The following is a 20,493-nucleotide window of genomic DNA, read 5'->3' as shown; positions in this document are numbered from 1 at the left end:
ATTAAGCACTACAGTAATTGTGCATTTATGTATAATTTAATCAAAGTTTACTTAAAAACCAAAAAAACAGAAGGGGAAGGTAAAGTATATTGAAATGGAAAGAGTCCCAATACATTAAGGAAAAGGTTACAGATCAGTTTGTATGTAACATTTTTTCCCTCAAATGGATAAATATTTATGTTTATATAAATACACAAAGTCAGGTAACTTATTAGTAATCATCTCCCTAAGGGTAAGATTACAGAGGATTTTCACTTTCTATATTTATATTTGTTCATTATTTTAATTTTTTTAAAAATTTATTCATGGGGGGGTGTGCACACACACAAGCGGGGTAAGGGGCAGAAGGAGAGGGAAAAAGAGAGGATCTCAAGCAGACTCTGCAACAAGCACAGAGCTACAGAGCTCTGTCTCAACGCAGGGCTCAATCCCACCACCCCAAGATCATGACCTGAGCCAAAACCAAGAGTCAGACGCTTAACCAACTGAGTCACCAGGGGCCCATTATTTTAATTTTTGAGTATATGCTAGTGTACAAGCAACAGAAATACTAACGATACCCATCTTTAGATAGAGGTAAGTATAGTAGACTAAGTTATGAATTATCTATTGCATCTTTTCATTCAGATAGTAGTAGTACCCATATTGCCACAAGAAGGGTCAAAACAAAAGTAGTTTGGGGTGGAGAGAGAGGATGTATGTTTGTGATAAGTTACAATATGGGGACTTAAGCCCTTGCTTATCCTTTAGTAGCTGTACGACTTTGGGAAAGTCAGTAAATCTCTCTGAGCTTTAGTCTCCTGACCTAAAAACAAGATGACATTTCTTTCACCTAACCGTGAGCTGTGGCAAAAATCAAATGAAATAGGATATGTGACAATACTTTAAATAATGAAGAAGCACATAAACATTACTATCTTTATTATATTTGGTACATCTGTTAATTTAAATCCTTCTACTCCTGAACTGCATGCACAGTGTATGTCCAGAGGTCCTGGCATTGGGCTCCCTGCCCAGTGGGGAATCTGCTTCTTCCTCTCCCTCTGCCCCTCCTCCTGCTCGCGCTGGCTCTCTCTCTCTCTCAAATAAATAAAATCTTAAAAAAAAAATCCTAGGAAAGATTTCATTATGTGCTAAACCCTAATAAACCACAGGATCATGAAGCATCAGTGAATAGCCCCCAGATTACTTCTCTCATAGTTCACTATTACAGAAAGGATACTTTCTACTGTGTTTTAATTCAGCAAAAAGGTCATACTTGCATTCACTTTCGAACTTCAAGATTTATCTCTGAAGGAAAGTCTTACTTTACCATTTAATTGGGAAGGTTTTGAATCCCATGTAAAGAAATCATTTCAGTTTTGGACATTTTTTTTAACCTTTAAGAATGTCAATTAATCTATCTTTGAAGTATTTGTATTTACTATGGGTAGTGGGTAATTTTAACTTTTTTCTATGCATTTTCTTTATTTTCCAAATTCTCTGAGATGCTTGCATTACATTCACATATGAGTACAAAATGATTAATTTTCTCTCTTTTACAATAAAAGGTTAGGATACTAAGTGAGCTTAGGAGGAAACTTCCATCTGTATTTTTCTGAAGTAAGGGTCACAATTAGCAAAAATATTTTTATATCACTCTTCAGATAATTTTTCTTCTTCCTCAAATGTCATTTATGTGGCTGCTGTATCGTAAAAAGGGTAATAGAAAACAGGTATCAAGGTTTAACAAAAACTTGCAGGGACTAAAATCTTAAAAGGATTGTTGAGTAACAGTAGTCCCATTTTCTGAGGACCTACTATGTGCAGGCACTAAGTAGTTTATAAACACCAACTCAGTGTAGTAACTTGCCCAAGATCTTGAATAGTCAGAATTCAAATGTCATTTTGGATACTAGGCACACTACAATTTAAAAAGGGTAAAATTAGACCCTCAAAGCTGAGAAAGAGAAAAGCAGTCCCTGACATCCAGGAGCTGGCCTAATACTATCAGGTAGGCCTTGGTGTAACTAGGAGCTGACCTGGCATTACTGCTAGGCCTGGTGTTCTGTTGAACATAAACAATTTCACAGAACATCAACATCAGATAAGGTCACTTTGTGATTGTGATGGATGAAGACAAAAACATGACCACTCCATAATCATGTCTAAACACAGACAAAGCATGAATATTGTCCAAGCCATGAACTACCAAGCATCCCCCTCTTCAGACTAATGAGTGCTTCTCAACCAGTTACAGCTTTAGCCTCATTCTGGTCTTCCCTCTTTCTAGATCACATTTAAGATACTTAATCACAGAATACCCCTCTTCCTGACAGCATCCAATGTAGAGCAAAATCCTGCTTCCTTAAATCCTCCTCGATATCACCTGATACAAGCCCAAATCCTGTAAGTTATTTCTAGCACCCTTTTCCTGAGATGTCATGGTTCCCATCGTGTGTGTTCTCCCTGCTTCAATAATAAATCCCACTTGTTCAACCAAAGGTGTTCTAGTGATGGCTGACTGAAAGACACTGACAAAGCTGACTTCAGAACAACAGTTCTCTCCTTTTCTATTATGCATAAAATATTGCAAAGAGCTGCAAAGATACATGAATACGTTTAACATGTTTATGCTATACCTTCATAGCTGTAAAACACAGTCTCTAGGGGCGCCTGGGTGGCTCAGTTGTTATGCGTCTGCCTTCGGCTCAGGTCGTGATCCCAGGGTCCTGGGATCAAGCCCCGCATCGGGCTCCCTGCTCAGCGGGAAGCCTGTTTCTCCCTCTCCCACTCCCCCTGCTTGTGTTCCTGCTCTCGCTCTCTCTCTCTGTCAAATAAACAAATAAAATCTTTAAAAAAAAAAACAAACAAACCACACAGTCTCTAGGAAAATCAGAGATTTTGATATTTTTCTTTCCTCATTTACCAGAATGAACCAAAGAGATGTGAGTGTGCTCAAAGTTCCATTCTATAGGATGTCTAGCACGAGTAGTTAATTCACAAAGAGAAAAAAAAGGCTACATCAGCACATTAATACCTCCACTGGTATTATATAAGTCAAGGAGTATTATAGGTTAAAAAAGATGAAAACTAGTAGAGAAATAGAGAATCTATACTTTGCCAGATGTCAAAAAGCCAACTACTATTGGGTGGAACACAGGGAATATGATAGTGAAAAAGAGCCAGGAAGGGTTAGGGAAGATCCTTTTTCAATAATTTAATATCCATTTACTGACTGCCTATCCCTTAACTGTTATCAGGATGATTAACAATAATCTTAGGAATCTAGGGGTGCCTGGGTGGCTCAGTCATTAAGCGTCTGCCTTCGGCTCAGGTCATGATCCCAGGGTCCTGGGATCGAGCCCCGCATTGGCTCCCTGCTCTGCGGGAAGCCTGCTTCTCCCTCTCCCACCCCCCCTGCTTGTGTTCCCTCTCTCCCTGTGTCTCTCTCTGTCAAATAAATAAAATCTTAAAAAAAAAAAATCTTAGGAATCTAGTTACCAGGTGAGTTTTATAGGGTTTAACTGTATTCTACATTAGGAAAAATATAAAATGCAATTAAAAAACCAGCTAAAAACAGAGCAAAGGATTAAGTTCCTAACAGTGGCTGCCTTTTTGTCTCTTTAGTGCAAATGCCACTAAATATTTTTTTTAAAAGATTTTATTTATTTGACAGAGAAAGACACAGCCAGAGAGGGAACACAAGCAGGGGGCGGGTAGGAGAGGGAGAAGCAGGCTTCCCACTGAGCAGGAAGCCCGATGTGGGGCTCGACCCCAGGACCCTGGGATCATGACCTGAGCTGAAGGCAGATGCTTAATGACTGAGCCACCCAGGCGCCCCGCCACTAAATATTCTTAAAGAGAATGGGAAATGTTTATTGTGTATTTAATAAAAGGTAATGCTTTTCTTTTGGGAAAGAGTGGTATCATGTAAATATCCATCCATCAGAATAATTCTTTCCTTGTAATCATGGAAACTTTAAAGCAGAGTCATTAGGCCCAAGAAAATTGTCTAAAATCAATTCTTTCAAGGGGCGCCTGGGTGGCTCAGTCGTTAAGCGTCTGCCTTCGGCTCGGGTCATGATCCCAGGGTCCCAGGATCGAGCCCCGCATCGGGCTCCCTGCTGGGCGGGAAGCCTGCTTCTCCCTCTCCCACTCCCCCTGCTTGTGTTCCCTCTCTCGCTATCTCTCTCTGTCAAATAAATAAATAAAATCCTAAAAAAAAAAAAAAAGTTAATTCTTTCAAAATGGTGACTAGCAGTTTTTAGGAGTAAAAGAAAGTATCCAAATCTGACTCTTCTGATCTCTGTTCTCTATCTTCACCTTCTGAAAATATAGTTAGGCAAGGTGTTTTGTGTGTTTTAAATAGTGCAAGGTTGAGTTACATGGGAAAACAAAATTATATGACAATATTTTAAAAGCCTAATGTTTTAAATATGAGCTGACTAGGAATAAATATAAAAGGATTCTATTTAGACAATTTCTGTCCTTGATGCCAGGATCTTCAGACCTACAAGCCTGAGAAACCGGCTCTCCCTCGTTCATACAACATATTGGGCCCTTACTGTCAAGTTCTATATACTCCAGGTAATCAAACCACACCTAGAAAACCTGCACCACTGTATTGCCCAGGAGATCTCAGGCTTGTCTACTTGTAGGAGCCATGCCAAACATGTTAGGTCATGTTCTGGTTAATCCAAAGACCCACTATGACAACCTCCTCTTTTCCCCCAAGTATTCCAAGAGGCCCAGTACTAACATTACAAAACAGAAAACCTGCTTAAAGCAAAAAGTATAAAATTTTGAGTGGCATAATTTTCTGTTCACCAAAACTCTGTCCCTGGTTCTGCTAAATGTAAGTTCACTCTTTAAATTTCAGTTTCTGCATACACATAATGGATATAAAAGGTTATCAGTTTTCCAGGGATGTTCAACAATTAAATATCCAAAAAATTATTTAACTCCTTGAAAATAATGAGACATATAATATGCATGAAAACATACACACATTTTAATGATCACATAGCAAATGCTGTCTTATATCTTACTGGTGAGGAAGTGAGTTTTTCTTAAGTAGCATCTAGAATGCATAAAGCTGTGCAAATAAACTGGTATCCAATAAATGCCTGTTTTAATGAACAGAACTCAAATATCCTTACATTAGGTAATTAGAATTTGCTGTGTTATTCTTCTTTATTTAAAATAGTTTGGTTTCAGACAAATTTAGGCCTTTTAAAAAATTCAGTGTCAAAGCTGAGTATGCCATAAGAATAAAATACAGAATAAACAGTCGCCATATAAACCACATTTATACACTACTTTATTGAAATAAGATTTAATTTGGCCTTTATTATTTCAAGGCATCAAATGTTTCAATTAATTAACAACATGACAGTCTGAAATAGTCCACTTTACCCGATGAAATAAAGTGGCTTTCAGTATACTTAGAATTGAAGTCAAGTTACTAAGGGAATGGCAGTGCATGACATTACTAGCCCCTTAATGGTTTACCAAAGTTAGGAAACCTTTGAAGACTGCTTTAAAGACAATTCATTTCTATTCGTTCATATATATTTTGATGCAGTGGGAAAGGAGAATAAAATTCTCTTATTCTACATTGCCAAGGATGGCTGAGAGATAAATAGACTAAATGTAAACTCTTACAGCTACTGGCTTAAGGCTAAAGTACAAAAAGTTTGAATATTCTAAAGGAAAAATATGAGAAGAGAACTATGACAATATAAACTTAGCTTTAATTCATTTTTAAAGGAAAATGAGTATTTAACTCATTTGTTTCAGTTTGAACTAGTGTCAGCATATAATACATCAGTTGTATAACTCAAACTAAAAAGTAATCATAGTCCATTCTGATGTCTACTTTAGAAACTAAACTATAAATAAAGCAAAAAACTTTGAATAGAAACATCAGTAGAAAGAGGGTCAGGTATGTGGTCCATGAAAATATTTATTTTTTAAAAAATATTTTATTTATTTATTTATTTGAGAGAGAGAGAAACAGCATGAGAGGGGAGAGGGCCAGAGGGAGAAGCAGGCTCCCCGCTGAGCCAGGAGCCCGATGCGGGGCTCGATACCAGGACTCTGGGATCATGACCTGAGCCGAAGACAGTTGCCCAACCAACTGAGCCACCCAGGAACCCCGAAAATATTTATACTTAAAAATATTTTAGAGGACTTAAACATAATAGATATAGTCATATATGTAATACTCTAAAGATAAGTCGTAAGTTTGAAACCCAAGGTCTGATTTCTACTTCTGTCACTTATCCCTCCTTATGGAACTGATTTCTCTTTAAATCTAAGAGCCTTGGGTCTTTTTTTTTAACCCCTAGGTTATCCTTGTTTCCTCTTATCCTACCTCCCAACTCCTATCACCCAGTGTTAAATAAAATTTCCTTGTGTTTTCTGGCATTCTCTTCCTAAATACTACAAAAAAATCTACCCTTAAACATATTCCCTCTATTCTAAACATCTTTTGACCCAGATTAGTAAACTTCTGAGGACCCTACTATAATTGGATAGTGCACTCAAATGGTGCTTCTCTAGGAAGGGATGATGGTACTCTTATTCACCCTTACCAGGCATCCTTGGATGTTCCAAGAGGTGGTACAGAATGAAACAGTTAAAAAACTTCCTTCCACAAACACATGGCATTTTTTTCTTAAATAGAACTCTTTCCTAGAACTCTCTTTTTATATAGACTTTTTTTTTTAAAGTAATCTCCACACCCAACGTGGGGCTTGAACTCACAACCCCAAGATCAAGAGCTGCATGTTCCACTGACTGAGCCAGCCAGGTACCCCCTTCCTAGAACTCTTTTAAACTCCAGTGTCCTTACAATCAACACCATGAATACCTGCCTCTTTCCTTATATCATACTCTTCACTCCTAGGCTCCACAAAGGAAATAGGTTTCAACAAAACTAAATTCTGTAACAGTTTCTGCAGTTGACAGTGCTAAGAGATACTACAAATGACCTGCAGATTGCTTTGTTGGGTTGTTGGTTGGTTTGTTTTTGGCTAATTGACAATGCAAGTGAGTACCTAATTGGAGTGTGACACAAAAATGTTCTTTGGTAGTTACAGGAAAAAGATCTCTGCATATTGGAGGCAGGGATGAAAGGAGGGATTTTCAAAAATGTTGCAAGACTTCTAACTTTAGTTCTCATCTTCCATAAAAGAGTGTTCATTAGCAACTGGCATAGGTTTGGAATGACCTGTTTCAATTTTGAGCCTCAGTTTGTTCATCTGTAAAATGCTGATACCAACAGTACCTTCACCTCACAGGGTAACTGCGAGGATGAAATAGAGAACACATACAAAGCTAACAGTGCAGCACTTGGTGCACTGAATGACTTAAAAATGTTAGTTTAAAAGGAATCTTGAAGTATACAGTATTCTTACCTTCATTCAGAAATATAAATCTTTAAAAATAAAAGAAATATAAATCTTTGTTTCAAGTTTTATGTACAATGATGTAAGTTTTTCCTGTTCATTATTTAACACTTCAATTGAGAAACGAAGAGGCTACCTTGGAATACTGATTTAGATGAAATCAAATCTAACAGGGACAAAAGTTTCATGTTAAAATAGAACTTTATAAAAAAATACTTAGAAGTCACTATATCGATAAAATGACTGTCACGAAACTTCAAAAAATAATGCCAATTTAGCTGTAATCATATGCAGCTGTTCCTTTCAATATTAAGTCACCATTTCTTTTTTTCTGACACTACAGTACTCCGTTTTCATTAAAAGCCTATTAACAAGACACAGCTTCCCCGATACCAAAACCTTTTGGAAACCTGGCTCAGAAGAAGCCACACACTGTTTACAGTGCTAGAAAGGATCCGTGTGGTCACTGTAGGACAACTGTCACTGTCAGTAGCACGACTGGCTGTCTCATAGGGACTTGGGTCATGCGTAAGTGTAGGGGAAGGCTGGTGTCTGAAACAAAGTCGACAGCTAGGGTGCCTGAAAGGGGAGAGGTTTAACTGAGAATCGTAGAGGATGAGGGTCTGACTGCGGTGAAGCCGCCTCGGCGGGGGAGCGGGGGGAGATCAATTCCTGGGGTGCACCGACCGCCCCCGAAGGGACGCAGGTGTTGCCCTCCCTGGGTGACCCCACCGCTTTCTTCCCGGCGCCGCCGCCCCCTCCCTCCAGCCCCCCACTTACCTTTCTCGTCTTCATCGATGCGCAGGGCAATGGAGATGTACTCGAAGGCCTGTTTGTGGAAGGCTCGGACGCGCTCGGCCTCCCCGCCAGGCACTGGCGCGGGGGGCGAGGCCGAGGCCGGCGCCGGCGCGGCCCGGGAGCTCCTCTTGGCGGCCATGAGGGCGCGGGAGAAGCGCTGGCAGAGCCACACGAAGAGGAGCCCCAGGTGGAAAGCGACCAAACGCAGCAGCGCGAAGCCTATGAACAGCGGGTAGGAGAAGTAGTACAGGTTCCGTTTATGGGGCGACTCGGGCCGGGGGGCCGGTCTGGGGGCGGGACGGGCGGGGGCCAGGCAGGGGGGCGGAGGCCTGGGAGGCACCGGGCTGCTGCCGCCGCCGGAGCCTTTCTTCTTCCCTCGTCCACCCGGAGAATTCATTCACAACTCCCACTGCCGCCGCCGCCATAACCCGCCTCCCGCAGACCGACGGCGACCAAGCGACGGCGGCGGCCACTGGGACGGCGAAGGCCAGAGACGCCCGCGCGCCCGTCGGTCCCAGGAGCTCGGCACCTCCACGCTCTGCTCGCCGGCCCCGCCCCTTTCTCCGCGCTCGGCCAAGAGCACAACCCCTTTCCTCCTCCTGCGGTCGGTGGCTCCTGCCCCTCCCGCTCTGTGTCCTCTCAGCCTCCTGGTAGCGCCGAGCGGTGGCCGCGCACGCGCACGCCTGCTCCTGTCTTTCTCCGGCGCGCGCGCTCACGCCGCCGTCTTTGTTGCCCTGAGCTCCTAGTGCGCGTGTGCAGCTCCCGCCCCTCGGACTCTTCCCTACGGAACTACAATTCCCAATGTGCAGTTCGGCTACGTCATCCTCAGGGATCCTTCGCCCTACAGACAACGCTGTCCCTGGGAGCTGCTTAAGCGGGGAACCTTGGTCATCAGCTCGCAGCGGCGACAGCTGCGGCTTGGTGTCGCCCGACTGGTCCGCCGGGCTCCTATCTCGCAGTGTCATCGTTCTTATATTTCTTTCAGCATTTTCTGCCCGTCTCCCGCAAAGGATAATTCATCTGACTTTCATCTCAAAAGTAATGGGTACCATGAAAACAATCTCAATGTCCATCAATAGGAAAAGGATTAAATGAATTTTGGAATACCCGTATGTAATTCTGTGGAGCATTTAAAAAGAATGAGGTGGATCTGTCTGTACCGATAAAGAAAGGTGTCCATGATATATTGTTAGGTGAAAATAGAATATTACAGACCAGTATGATATGATCCTATTTTGTATTAAAAAGAATAAATGGAAAGAAAAAAAGTAATGGGGACCAATCTGGGAATTATTATCTGAGAGGGAAGCAATTGTAGAGACATATAAACGTAAGGTCACCTAAAACAAAAATGTTAGTTCAGTGGAACGAAGTGAACGATTCTAGAGGTTTAGTTAGTACGCGTTTAGATGTCTATTTTGAAGAATTAATTAGTTTGAACAGGGGCATTCCTAGGTTTTGTACAGTAATCATCCCACAGTTTACTGAAAATCCAAACTGGGCCTTTTTTTTTTTTTTTTTTAACCTACTGGATGTCCTTTCCTTTGGGAACTACCCACTCACCTCTGCTGCCTGTATACCAATGAGCTGCAAGTACTGAACCCAGCCTCGCAGATCACAGAAATGGAGACACGAGGTTAATATACTCTACTAGAAACTGAAATTTTGGATGGACACACTGGGATAGAAGGTACTAGGAATTGAGTGCTCTAAAGACCTGGTCTATCAGTTCATCTCACTTAGATCCCCAGAGCTGCCAGCTTCCTGGACTGGTCACTTGATAGTGTAGCCTATCCAATAAACTATTCAGTCTGTTTCTCTATTTCTCTGATTCTCTCTCCCTTTCTCCATCTATCTCTCCTTTTCCTTTCTTCGCTTTTTCTTTTTACTTGGGTTAGCCATAGTTGTTTCTTGTTCCCTAAAAATAAGGAATCCTAACTGATATAAAGTTCCCATTGTTTACAGAGTGAGATTTGCAAATGATTCATGCCAGTTTCCAAAAATCTCCATATTCTGGCCACAACATTATCTAACTTTCCCGCATCACTGCTTCCCTTACAAACATAAATTATTGCAAAAATGACCTGTTCCCTCCAACTCCTCCCCACCCTTTTCCTGCCTCTGTGCTTCTGCCAATTTCTCATTCTGAAATGTCCTCACTCTTTCACATCTGATTAATTTCAGTTCCTGAAGCCCATAGTACTTTTCTTGTTGTTATGTGAAATCTATATCTATAAATATATCATGTAAACAAGATGTATATAACTTATATGTGTAAAGAAAAATAAGGAAAACAACAGCATCCAGTTTAAGAAAAACCAATGTAACTAGTTTCTTGAAGCACTTTGTGAGCCCCTCCCTAATCTCAATTTCATTTCTCCCTCCCTAGAGAAAGCCACTGTTCTGAATTTTGTACTTGTTCCTTTGCCTTTCGTTTTAGTTTTGCAATATACATATGTATTTCTAAACAATATATTGCGTAGTTTTGCCTGGTTTTACCTTATGCAAATGCAACCATACCACATGTATTCTTAATTAGCTTTCTTCTGCTCAATAGTTAAGTGTTTGCAATAACTTCTTGTTGATTTGTATAGCTATAGTACATTTATTTTCACTGCTATGTAGTATTCCACTACATGATTTTACAACAATTTATTTTACCATTCAACTGTTGATGGATATTTAGTTTGGTGCCAGTTTTGTTTTTGTTTCTCCTTGAATAACTTTTTGACTTTGCCAAGACAGAGCTCAAAGTAGAGTGGCTCTGGAGTCAGACTGGTTGCCTTTAAATCCCTGCTCTACCACTTTCTGTGATCTTGGACTACTGAGTGACTCAGCTTTCACATCTATTACATAATAACAGAGTAGGAGGCAGTGCCTGGAATACAGTTGCTGCTTGATATTTATTGATTGAAGAATGGTTCTCTCACATCTACACATATACTATAATCCACTAAAATGAATTACTATCAGGTTTCCAAACATTCTTTGCTGTTTCCTAGGACCACAGTTATCCTCGGGTCATTTTTCTTTCTCTTAGAATTGCTTCTCCTCCTACTTCCACTGTCAAAATCCTTCATGGCTGTAATGTTAACTTTTTTTTTTTAAGATTTTATTTATTTATTTGACAGGGCACAGCGAGAGAGGCAACACAAGCAGGGGGAGTGGGAGAGGGAGAAGCAGGCTTCCCGAGGAGCAGGGAGCCCATTGCAGGGCTCGATCTTAGGACCCTTGGATCATGACCTGAGCCAAAGGCAGACGCTTAACAACTGAGCCACCCAGGTGCCCCTGTAATGTTAACTTCTTAATAAATCCTTCCCTCATCACATCTTGCAGAAACGATCCTATCTTTTAATTTTTATGACAATTTGGTTGTGTTACTCTCTGGCTCTTTTAACATATTGCCTGTGTGATAGTTATTTAAATACTTTATTTCTTCCTGATATAGATTATGAACTTATTTCAAGACAGTAGCCAAACTTTACACATTTTGGCTTACTTTCTGCACCTAGCCTCCTGCCTTGCTTATGGTACTCAATAAATATTAATAATTTGAAAAATAATTCAAACAGGTGATTGTCATAGATATCTGTTGCCATATAATAAACCACTCCAAAAATTTACTGGCTTAAGATTATAGCTATTTATTTACTTATGATTCTGTGGGTGAGCAATTTGGCTGGGTTTACCAGGCAACTCTTCTATTGGCTTTGCTTGGGGTCATTCACGTAGATGTTAGTCATCTGATGGTTTGATTGGGCCTGGGTGGCCTAACTATCCTCCCTCACATGCCCAGATGGTGGTGGTGGCTGTTGTGTCTCCAGCAGGATATTCCAACTTCTTTACATAGCATCTAGCTTCCAAGAGAGCAGGAGTGGGAGCTGCAGAGTCTCTTGAAGCCTAAACTCCACAGTTGCATATTGTCATTTCTGCTGTATTCTGTTATCAAATCACAAGGCCAACTCCAAAGTAAGAGATGGGAAAATAAATTCTACACTTGATGGAGAAGTGGCAAAGTCACATTACAAAGGGGGTATACACACACACACACACACACACACACACACACACACACACAGGGATGGAAGGAATTATTTTGCCATCTCTGCAAGTAATCTACCATAATGATTAGGTGTAAAATTTCCTTTTACCTCAAGTTCAGATTTCAGCTTAAATCTTAGATTTATCTTAGACTCATCGAAGAAATCATTTCCCAACCATTTTGCTGAATCATAAAAACCTTCTTAGTTTTAATCATGAGGTAAATTAACACACTTAATTTTTTTAAAGATTTTTATTTATTTATTTGAGAGAGAGAGAAAGCCCGAGCAGGGGGAGGGGCAGAGAGAGAAGCAGGCTCTTCAATGCAGGGCTTGATCCCAGGACCCTGGGATCATGACCTGAGCTGAAGGCAGACGCTTAATCAACTGAGCCACCCAGCTGCCCCAACACACTTAATTTTAAGGAGACAGCAACACTGATGATGATGACTAGTACTACCAGCTAATATTTTTTGAATCCATGTTATGGGCTAAACAGCTTAACTTATACTGTCTTATTCAACCATCACTATCTGAGTTAAGCATTATTGGTCTCATTTTAATTTATTTTTCTTTAAAAATAAGGGACATGAGGCTCTAACAGTTTGTTAAGTAACATCACACATTAGTTAATAACACATACTATATCAGAGAGTTAAGGTAAAAATGTGGGCTTCCAAAGAAAAACATTTTTACATAGTCTGTTTATAATTTATTAATTATGAAATAAATGTATCTTTGGTCCCTAGAGCAGGAGTGATCTTTTATTCTTTGGAATCCTGGTGTTGAGTCTCTGGCCTCCGGCTTCCCACTTGCTAAGTCTCTGCTATTCCCTTGTGCTTAATATTGACTGTGCCAATATACCTTTGCCAATTTTTTTGTATAGTAAAAATATGGGATTGAGAGTCAGAAAGACAGGTTTGGTATTCTGGTTCTGCCAGTTATTAGCTGTGTAATATGGAACAAGTTTTCTAACCAGTTAATTCCTCTGTAAAATGGGTGGAATAAGAATTAAATTTCTTTTTTTTTTTAAGATTTTATTATTTGACAGAGAGAGAGAGACAGCGAGAGAGGGAACACAGCAGGGAGAGCAGGAGAGAGAGAAGCAGACTTCCCGCTGAGCAGGGAGCCCGATGCAGGGCTCGATCCCAGGACCCCAGGATCATGACCTGAGCTGAAAGCAGACACTTAATGACTGAGCCACCCAGGCGCCCCAAGAATTAAATTTCAAAATGAAAGAATTCACTTAAAACCTCAGCATAATACCTGAGATAGAAGACGCCTTGACAAATTTTGTTTCTGTCTTTTATACCTACAGTGTTGTTCCAGAAATCATACTTTACTGGGATTTCAATTTTGAGTCATCTCAATCCACATCTCCTGCCTCTTGGAATTACGTCCCATGCAAACCCATTTTCTGAAGTGAGCTCTTCCTAAATCTGCCTCAAGAGACATAGTGCCTGGCTGTGATCCTGTTGCCTGGACTGAAGATCCTAACCTGTCATTTAACCTACAGTGTGACGGCCTCCCAGTTTTCAGATGGTAAGAACTTGCGGGACACTTAATCTCAAAGGGAATCTGGTCCAGTTTCACCAGGACAAAAAAGAGGAGCTGAGTACTGTGCTAACTAATCTAGGACATTTGGTCACCTTATCACTTTAACCCATTAATTTGTTTACCAAGTGACTATCACCAGATAGTTTTTTTTGGCTATTTTAGCCCTACTTCTCTTCTAAGGAACTCCTCAAACCTTCAGTTTGAGAAATGCTGGATTATTTGAAGTAGGGACCAATGACATATTATTTTTATTAAAAGTAAGATAAAATGGCACACTTAGAACCAAGAGATTACTGATTTTGAAAAAGGCAGAAAATGAGAGAAACGAAAGACATGGTTGGAGGTAAGGGAGGACTAGAGTAACAATTGGGGGATTATTATCCTATGGTTGTGTTTACTAAGCAAAAACATAATTGTGGGCAATTAATCATTTCTCTTTATTGAGTCCACATTGTGGTACATATTATTCATTCATTTGTTCAGCAAATGGGTATAAAGCACAGACAGCATGCCAGGCAATGTGTAAGGTGCCAAGATTATGATAAGGAATAAAATCAGATTTATTGTCATACAGGCGCTTAAAAACTCAAGTAGCAATTGGGCACCTGGGTGGCTCAGATGGCTAGGCATCTGCCTTTGGCTCAGGTCATGATCCCAGTGTCCTGAGATCGAGTCCCACATCGGGCTCCCTGCTCCTTGGGAGTCTGCTTCTCCCTCTGCCTCTCCCTCTGTCTCTCATGAGTGAGTAAATAAAATCTTAAAAAAAAAAAAAACTCAAGTAGCAACTAACAACAGTGGTGAGACATAGAACATATAGAAGTTCCAGGTGTGGCTGTGGAATTAAAAAATGTATGTATGATATGAATGATAAAAATTATGAAAAATTGGAGAGTAGCATCCCCTTATTAAATGGGATGGCTGTTACTTAGCTCTAGCTAATTTTTGCCTTTCAAGAACATGTGGCATACTGGTTTCAAGAGATACCAGAATTCTGAATTTTTATGTGGAATCTATGGCTGAGGAGATATTGGTTCAAAATTTAAAAACAAACAAACCAAAACAAAACTGAGACACCAGTTTGAGATTCTCTCGTTTCCAAAGGATTTGTTCCTAGTAAAAGTGTGAATGAGGTCATGGTTTTGAAATAGTAGTAGGTGTAAGAGTACAACTGTTACCTAACCTGCTCAACTTGATTTTTAAAGCTATGATGCTGTAGAGGCATAAGAAGAGGCAGTTAATACAGAATTTGAAATGAATGCCCTAGAATAGCAGTCCAGATTCTCAGAGGGTATATTCAATCATCACTCTAAGTACTTGGTTATAGAAATATAGTATTACATTTCTATATTTATGGTGGGCAGGGCATTGTTACTCTAGCATTCACGAAAAGCAGGGTAATGGAAACTGGTAGCACCAGGGAATGTTGGGGCATGTAAACGGACTTGTCTGTTTTCAAGAGTGGCTTCTACCAACTGCAGTGGTTTCAGAAAGCCTTCTTTATCCTTAAGATCCTCCTCTCCACCTTGTCAGGTAAGCTCAAATCCTATATTCTGGTAAGGATACCTAAGTTTCTCCATTTACTCTCCTAGTTAGTGTTTCAGTCTGTATTATGGTCCTCCTACTCCTCCCAGCTTTGCTTAAATACTTATTCTTTGTTAATACTGCTCCAAAGACCCCTACTTACATATATCTCAACCTCATCTGAACTTCTTCAGAATTTATGCTCTATATCATTCAACTTAACCTTTAATCAGTTATTATATTGTCATTTAAATGTATCATATATATGTATATATAGCTAATGTAAATGAACCAGAATACAATTTATGAGGGCAGGCACTGTAATTTATATTTATCTTAAATTCCCCGAGAGAGTTTAAGATCCCCAAGACCACCTTCTTGGTGATTTGCTAGAAGGACTCAGAGGACTCAGAATATAGTCATACTTACAGCTATGATTTATTACAGCAAAAGGACACAAAGCAAAATTAGCAAAGGGAAAAGGCACATGGGGCAAAATCTGGAGAAAACTAAGCACCAGCTTCCAAGAATCTTCTCTCAGTAGAGTCACACAGGACACACTTAATTCCTCCAGCAATGAGTTCTGACAACATGTGTGTAATACTGTCTACCACGACTCTTATCACAAACTCAGTCCTTGGGTTTTTACTGGGGCTGATCATGTAGGCACCCTCTGACTAAGATATACCAAAATTCCAAACTCTTAGAAGGAAAGCAGGTGTTTAAAAGAAACCATAGTGTTTGCACAAACAGTTTAAGCCATTCTCATCATTTAGGGAAAGTTTTGTATTTGTGTAGGGAACTGTCTATCATTCAAATTCCAAGATACCAACCAACCTTGCAAGCAGGCCTTTCTAAGGACAGCAGTCTCAGGCTGCTCTGTTAACTCTCTTCTGCACACCACCCACAAATACTTGGGTGAAGGGGAGGGTGAACTGGAAGATTTTTCTTTTAATACTATCATAGAACTGATTAGACTCATTACTCACATATTCTTCCCCGATCCTGCATGTGTTATGTAGAATAAACTACATATTTTCCAATTACAGAAAACTTACCTATTTTTACCTTTTATTTTATTTATTTATTTATTTATTTATTTATTTATTTATTTATTTAAGGGCTTGAGAGCATGCAAACGGGATGGGGGGGAGGGGAGAGGGAAAGGGAGAGAGAATCTTAAGCAGACTTCATGCCCAGCATGAGCCCAATGGGAGACTCGATCCCACTACCCTGAGATCATGACCTGAGCTGAAATCAAGAGTTGGATGCTTAAATGACTAAGCCACCCAGGTGGCCTTACTCTTTTTATTTTAAAGCAAATTCATACTTTTGGAAAAAAAGTTCAAGCAATACACAAATTTGGAAAAAGCAAAGACTTTCCCCTCAACATTTTCCCTCTTAATATTTTGTTTTATATCTCCCCAGGCTTTTTGCTATGCACATACAAATATATACATGCAAAAACAGATTCTTACTATAGAGATTTTCCTGCAACATGCATTTTTTCACATAAAATTATGTAGCAAATGTTTATCATACCAGTATCTATAGATCTTTTTCAATTTTTTTCAGTGGTTACACAGTAACCCATTGTATTGAGATATCATAATTTAACCTATTCCCAATATTTTCCTGCTAAAAACTGTGGTATGATAAGTATCCTTCTATTCATACATTTTTGTATTTCTATGGGATAAAGTCCTAGAAGTAGAAATGCTGTGTCAAAGTGAAAATTCTGTTTTAGTTTATCCCTTTTATGATAAGTTGTATTAAACTCTTTGCATAACATGCAGTAGTGAATTATTTATTTATTTATTTTTGAGAGAGAGAGAGAGAGAGAAAGAGAGTGAGTGAGTGGGGGGGGCAGAGGGAGAAGGAGAAGGAGAGAGAATCCTAAGCCCCTTGAGTCATGGGGCTCAATCTCACAAACATGAGATAATGACTTGCGCTGAAATCAAGAGTTGGGCACTTAACTGACTGAGCCACCTAGGCACCCCAACAGTGAATATTTTTTGATGGACTATTCAGCATCCATTCCCTTTCTTTCCCTTTCCAACCCATTCTAAGGTTTTCTCTTGTAGAACCAATCCTCTCCCATTACCTAGCATTCATACAATTCGGGTGGGACCAACTACTACCAGGTCATATCCTTGTCATCGTTCAGGAATGGGCAGTAATTCAGTTCTGTGCTAGTCAACACATGACACCCACCTTATCAAAATAACTGATTCAAGATGGACAGATCAAAGCAAAGTTCAGACTTCTGGTACATGGGTAGACCTAAGAGAAGAGATGCTTTCTGTCTTTGATTATGAAAAAGAAAGCATGTTGTCCTGAGTACTTCTAGCAATGATCTCTTCACCATGAGAAAGCAGTCTGAGAATGAAGCTGATATATAGAGATGAAGGTGAGAAAATTGTAGAGAAACAGTATAAAAGCCACAACTAAACCTTGTTAGATACCCACTTTGCTACTGGGATTTTCAGTTGTTACTCAAAAAGTCTAGTTGTTTAACAAACTGGAGTTGGGATTTGTTACTGGAATCCCAAAGCACACTAACTGATATATTTGTCCTCTATTTATGCATAGCCAGGAGCACAACCTTTGGAATTAGGTGGATCTGGGTTGAAATTTCATCTAGCCCTGGGGTGCCTGGGTGGCTCAGTTGGTTAAGCGTCTGCCTTTGGTTCAGGTCATGATCCCAGGTCCTGGGATTGAGCCCCACGTCAGGCTCCCTGCTCAGTGGGGAGCCTGCTTCTCCCTCTGCCTCTCCCCCTGGCTTGTGTTCTCTCACTCTCTCCCTCAAATAAATAAAATCTTAAAAAAATTTTTTTTTCAAATAGCCATGTAAGTATGTAACATTATGTTACAATTTTCTTTTCTTTTTTTTTAAGTAGGCTCTATGCCCAGTGTGGAGCCCAACCTGGGGCTTGAACTCACGACCCTGAGATCAAGACCAGAGCTGAGATCAAGAGTCGGACACTTAACTGACTGAGCCACCTAGGCGCCCTGACAATTTTCTGAATCAATTTTTATCATCTTATTTTATGGGGATAATTATATCTACCTTACAAGAGGATTACAGTCTTATATGGTAGAATATGTAAATCACTTTACAGGGTACCTGAACCTAGTTGGACTTCTAATTCAGTTTTTGTTCTGCACTCTCTCATATATGAAAACATTAGCAATGCATTCTGATAATGATACTATAAAGAAAAACAAACACTTTACACAATAATCTGATATTAAAATTAGGTGGCATAACTACCAATTTCTATTTTGGTGCCGATATTTGTCTTTGAGAAAAGGTTTCAGGGTGTCTGGCTGGCTCAGTCAGTAGAGTATGTGATTCTCGATCTTGGGGTCATGAGTTCTAGCCCCTTGTTGGGTGTAGAGATTACCAAAAAAAAAAAAAAAAAAAAAAAGGAGAGAGAGAGAGAGAGAAATGGTTTCAACATAAATTAACAGGAATGGCTCTGGGGATCTTAAAATTAAAAGATATCAGGGGTGCCTGGGTGGCTCAGTCGGTTAAGTGTCCATTGATCCAGAGGTCATGGGATTGAGCCTCCTGTCTGGCTCCCTGCTCAGCTGGGAGTCTACTCAGCTCTTTCTCCCTCTGCCCCTCCTCTGGCTCATGCATGTACTCTCTCTCTCTGGAACAAATAAATAAATCTTAAAAAAAATAAAAGATACCCAAGTTATATATTATTACTTATTACCCATGACCTACTTATAAACATACATTTATTTGGTTTCTAAAAAGAAAACATAAAGCATAAAATCAACACTTTTTTCTTTAAAGATTTTAAGTAATCTCTACATCCAATGTGGGGCTCAATCTCATGACCCTAAGATCAAGAGTCACACACTCTTCCAATGAGCCAGCCAGGTGCCCCTAAAATCAACACTTTTAGAAACTGAAAATCATTTAGGAAATTTTGAAAAAAATCTAAATATAACCAACCTCTTATGAGAAATGGAAGAAATAAGGGACAATTTAGGGATTGGAATTGTAATAAGTTTAGGTTTTTTATTACTCTCATTGCTAATGAGAGCCACCTGGGTGGCTCAGTCGTTAAGCGTGTGCCTTCGGCTCTGGTCGTGGTCCTGGGGTCCTGGGATTGAGTCCCGCATTGGGCTCCCTGCTTCACGGGAAGCCTGCTTCTCCCTCTCCCATTCCCCCTGCTTGTGTTCCCTCTCTCGCTGTCTCTCTCTGTTAAATGAATTAATTTTTTTTAAACATAAAAATAAAAAGCCCATTTGGCATGTTCTTTGGTATACCAACATTTCTGAGATGATGATGATAGTGGTAAGGGTGCTTGGGCATGGGGTTTGGTAGTGGAGACAAGGGAACTATGGGTAAAGTAGTTGTTATATCAGCCACCAAAAGATACTTCCTTGGAAAATGATTAACCAAATCTGGAATATATATTTCTAGGTCTTTTTCAGAGGTGACTGGTGTCCCTCCCCACACTCAGAGGGCCCATTTACACTCAATAAATTCTATGTCTTCTTTTGCAAAGACGTTTGTGTTTGTGTGTATGACTGTGTGACGAATCATGTTCTTTATTTGAGCACTTTCTCACAAATTAATTAAAAGAAAAAAGAATAGGAACAAAAAAGGTAGATTATTATGATAATGAAGCAGTAGTTAGGAACAGATAAAATAGAATGTCTCACTTATCTTTGTATAGCTTCACACAAAGCAGTTTCATCTATTTTATCTCATTTGATCCTCTTCATGAAGAATTGTTATCCTAATCTATATGTGAAAAAACATGAAGCCCAGAAGGGTTAAATTATTTGCTTACTTCCACATGGCAAACAGTGAGGGACCAGGTTCTAATACTCATCTAACCCCAAATCAAGTGTTTCTTTACTATACATATTGTATTATTCCTAAATAGGTATTGTCTAATAGGTTAATGTTTTATAAATGTAATTTGCACCAAGTCTATAAAAAAGGGGTCAAGCAGAGTAATTTTTCTTTATTATTCTAGCTTCTAGAATTCTAGTTCTAGAATCTATAAACTACTATCTCCCTGAAGCCCTAAGAAAGACAGAAGTTTAGAGTAGTGCTTTGGTGCAAGTGCTTGCCTTCCCTATAAATTCACTTCTTTTGAAAAAATATTTATTGAATATAAGAAACAAATATGAAGATTAATATAGGATTTTTG

The 20,493-nt window shown here is 39.6% G+C and overlaps 1 protein-coding gene across 4 annotated transcripts in view; it reads right to left on the bottom strand.

The window, feature by feature from the left end:
- The window catches only part of SPAST (spastin), a 55,275-nt gene extending 46,444 nt beyond the window's left edge, over nucleotides 1-8,831 (bottom strand). For all 4 annotated transcript variants that reach the window (XM_028117254.2, XM_028117256.2, XM_028117255.2 and 1 more), the window contains exon 1: nucleotides 8,175-8,831. In XM_028117254.2, the coding sequence (XP_027973055.1) occupies nucleotides 8,175-8,589 (415 nt within the window). In that variant the 5' untranslated portion in view covers nucleotides 8,590-8,831. The remainder of the gene's footprint in view (nucleotides 1-8,174) is intronic.
- Between the last annotated feature and the right edge of the window lie 11,662 nt (nucleotides 8,832-20,493).

The sequence above is a fragment of the Eumetopias jubatus genome, unplaced genomic scaffold, assembly GCF_037043125.1.
Source record: "Eumetopias jubatus isolate StellerSeaLion01/CBP00866 unplaced genomic scaffold, mEumJub1_p1.0 scaffold_9, whole genome shotgun sequence".
In the NCBI taxonomy this organism is placed as follows: Eukaryota; Metazoa; Chordata; class Mammalia; order Carnivora; family Otariidae; genus Eumetopias; species Eumetopias jubatus.
The sequence above is the reverse complement of the archived record's forward strand: the minus strand, read 5'-3'. Positions and strand labels throughout refer to the sequence as shown.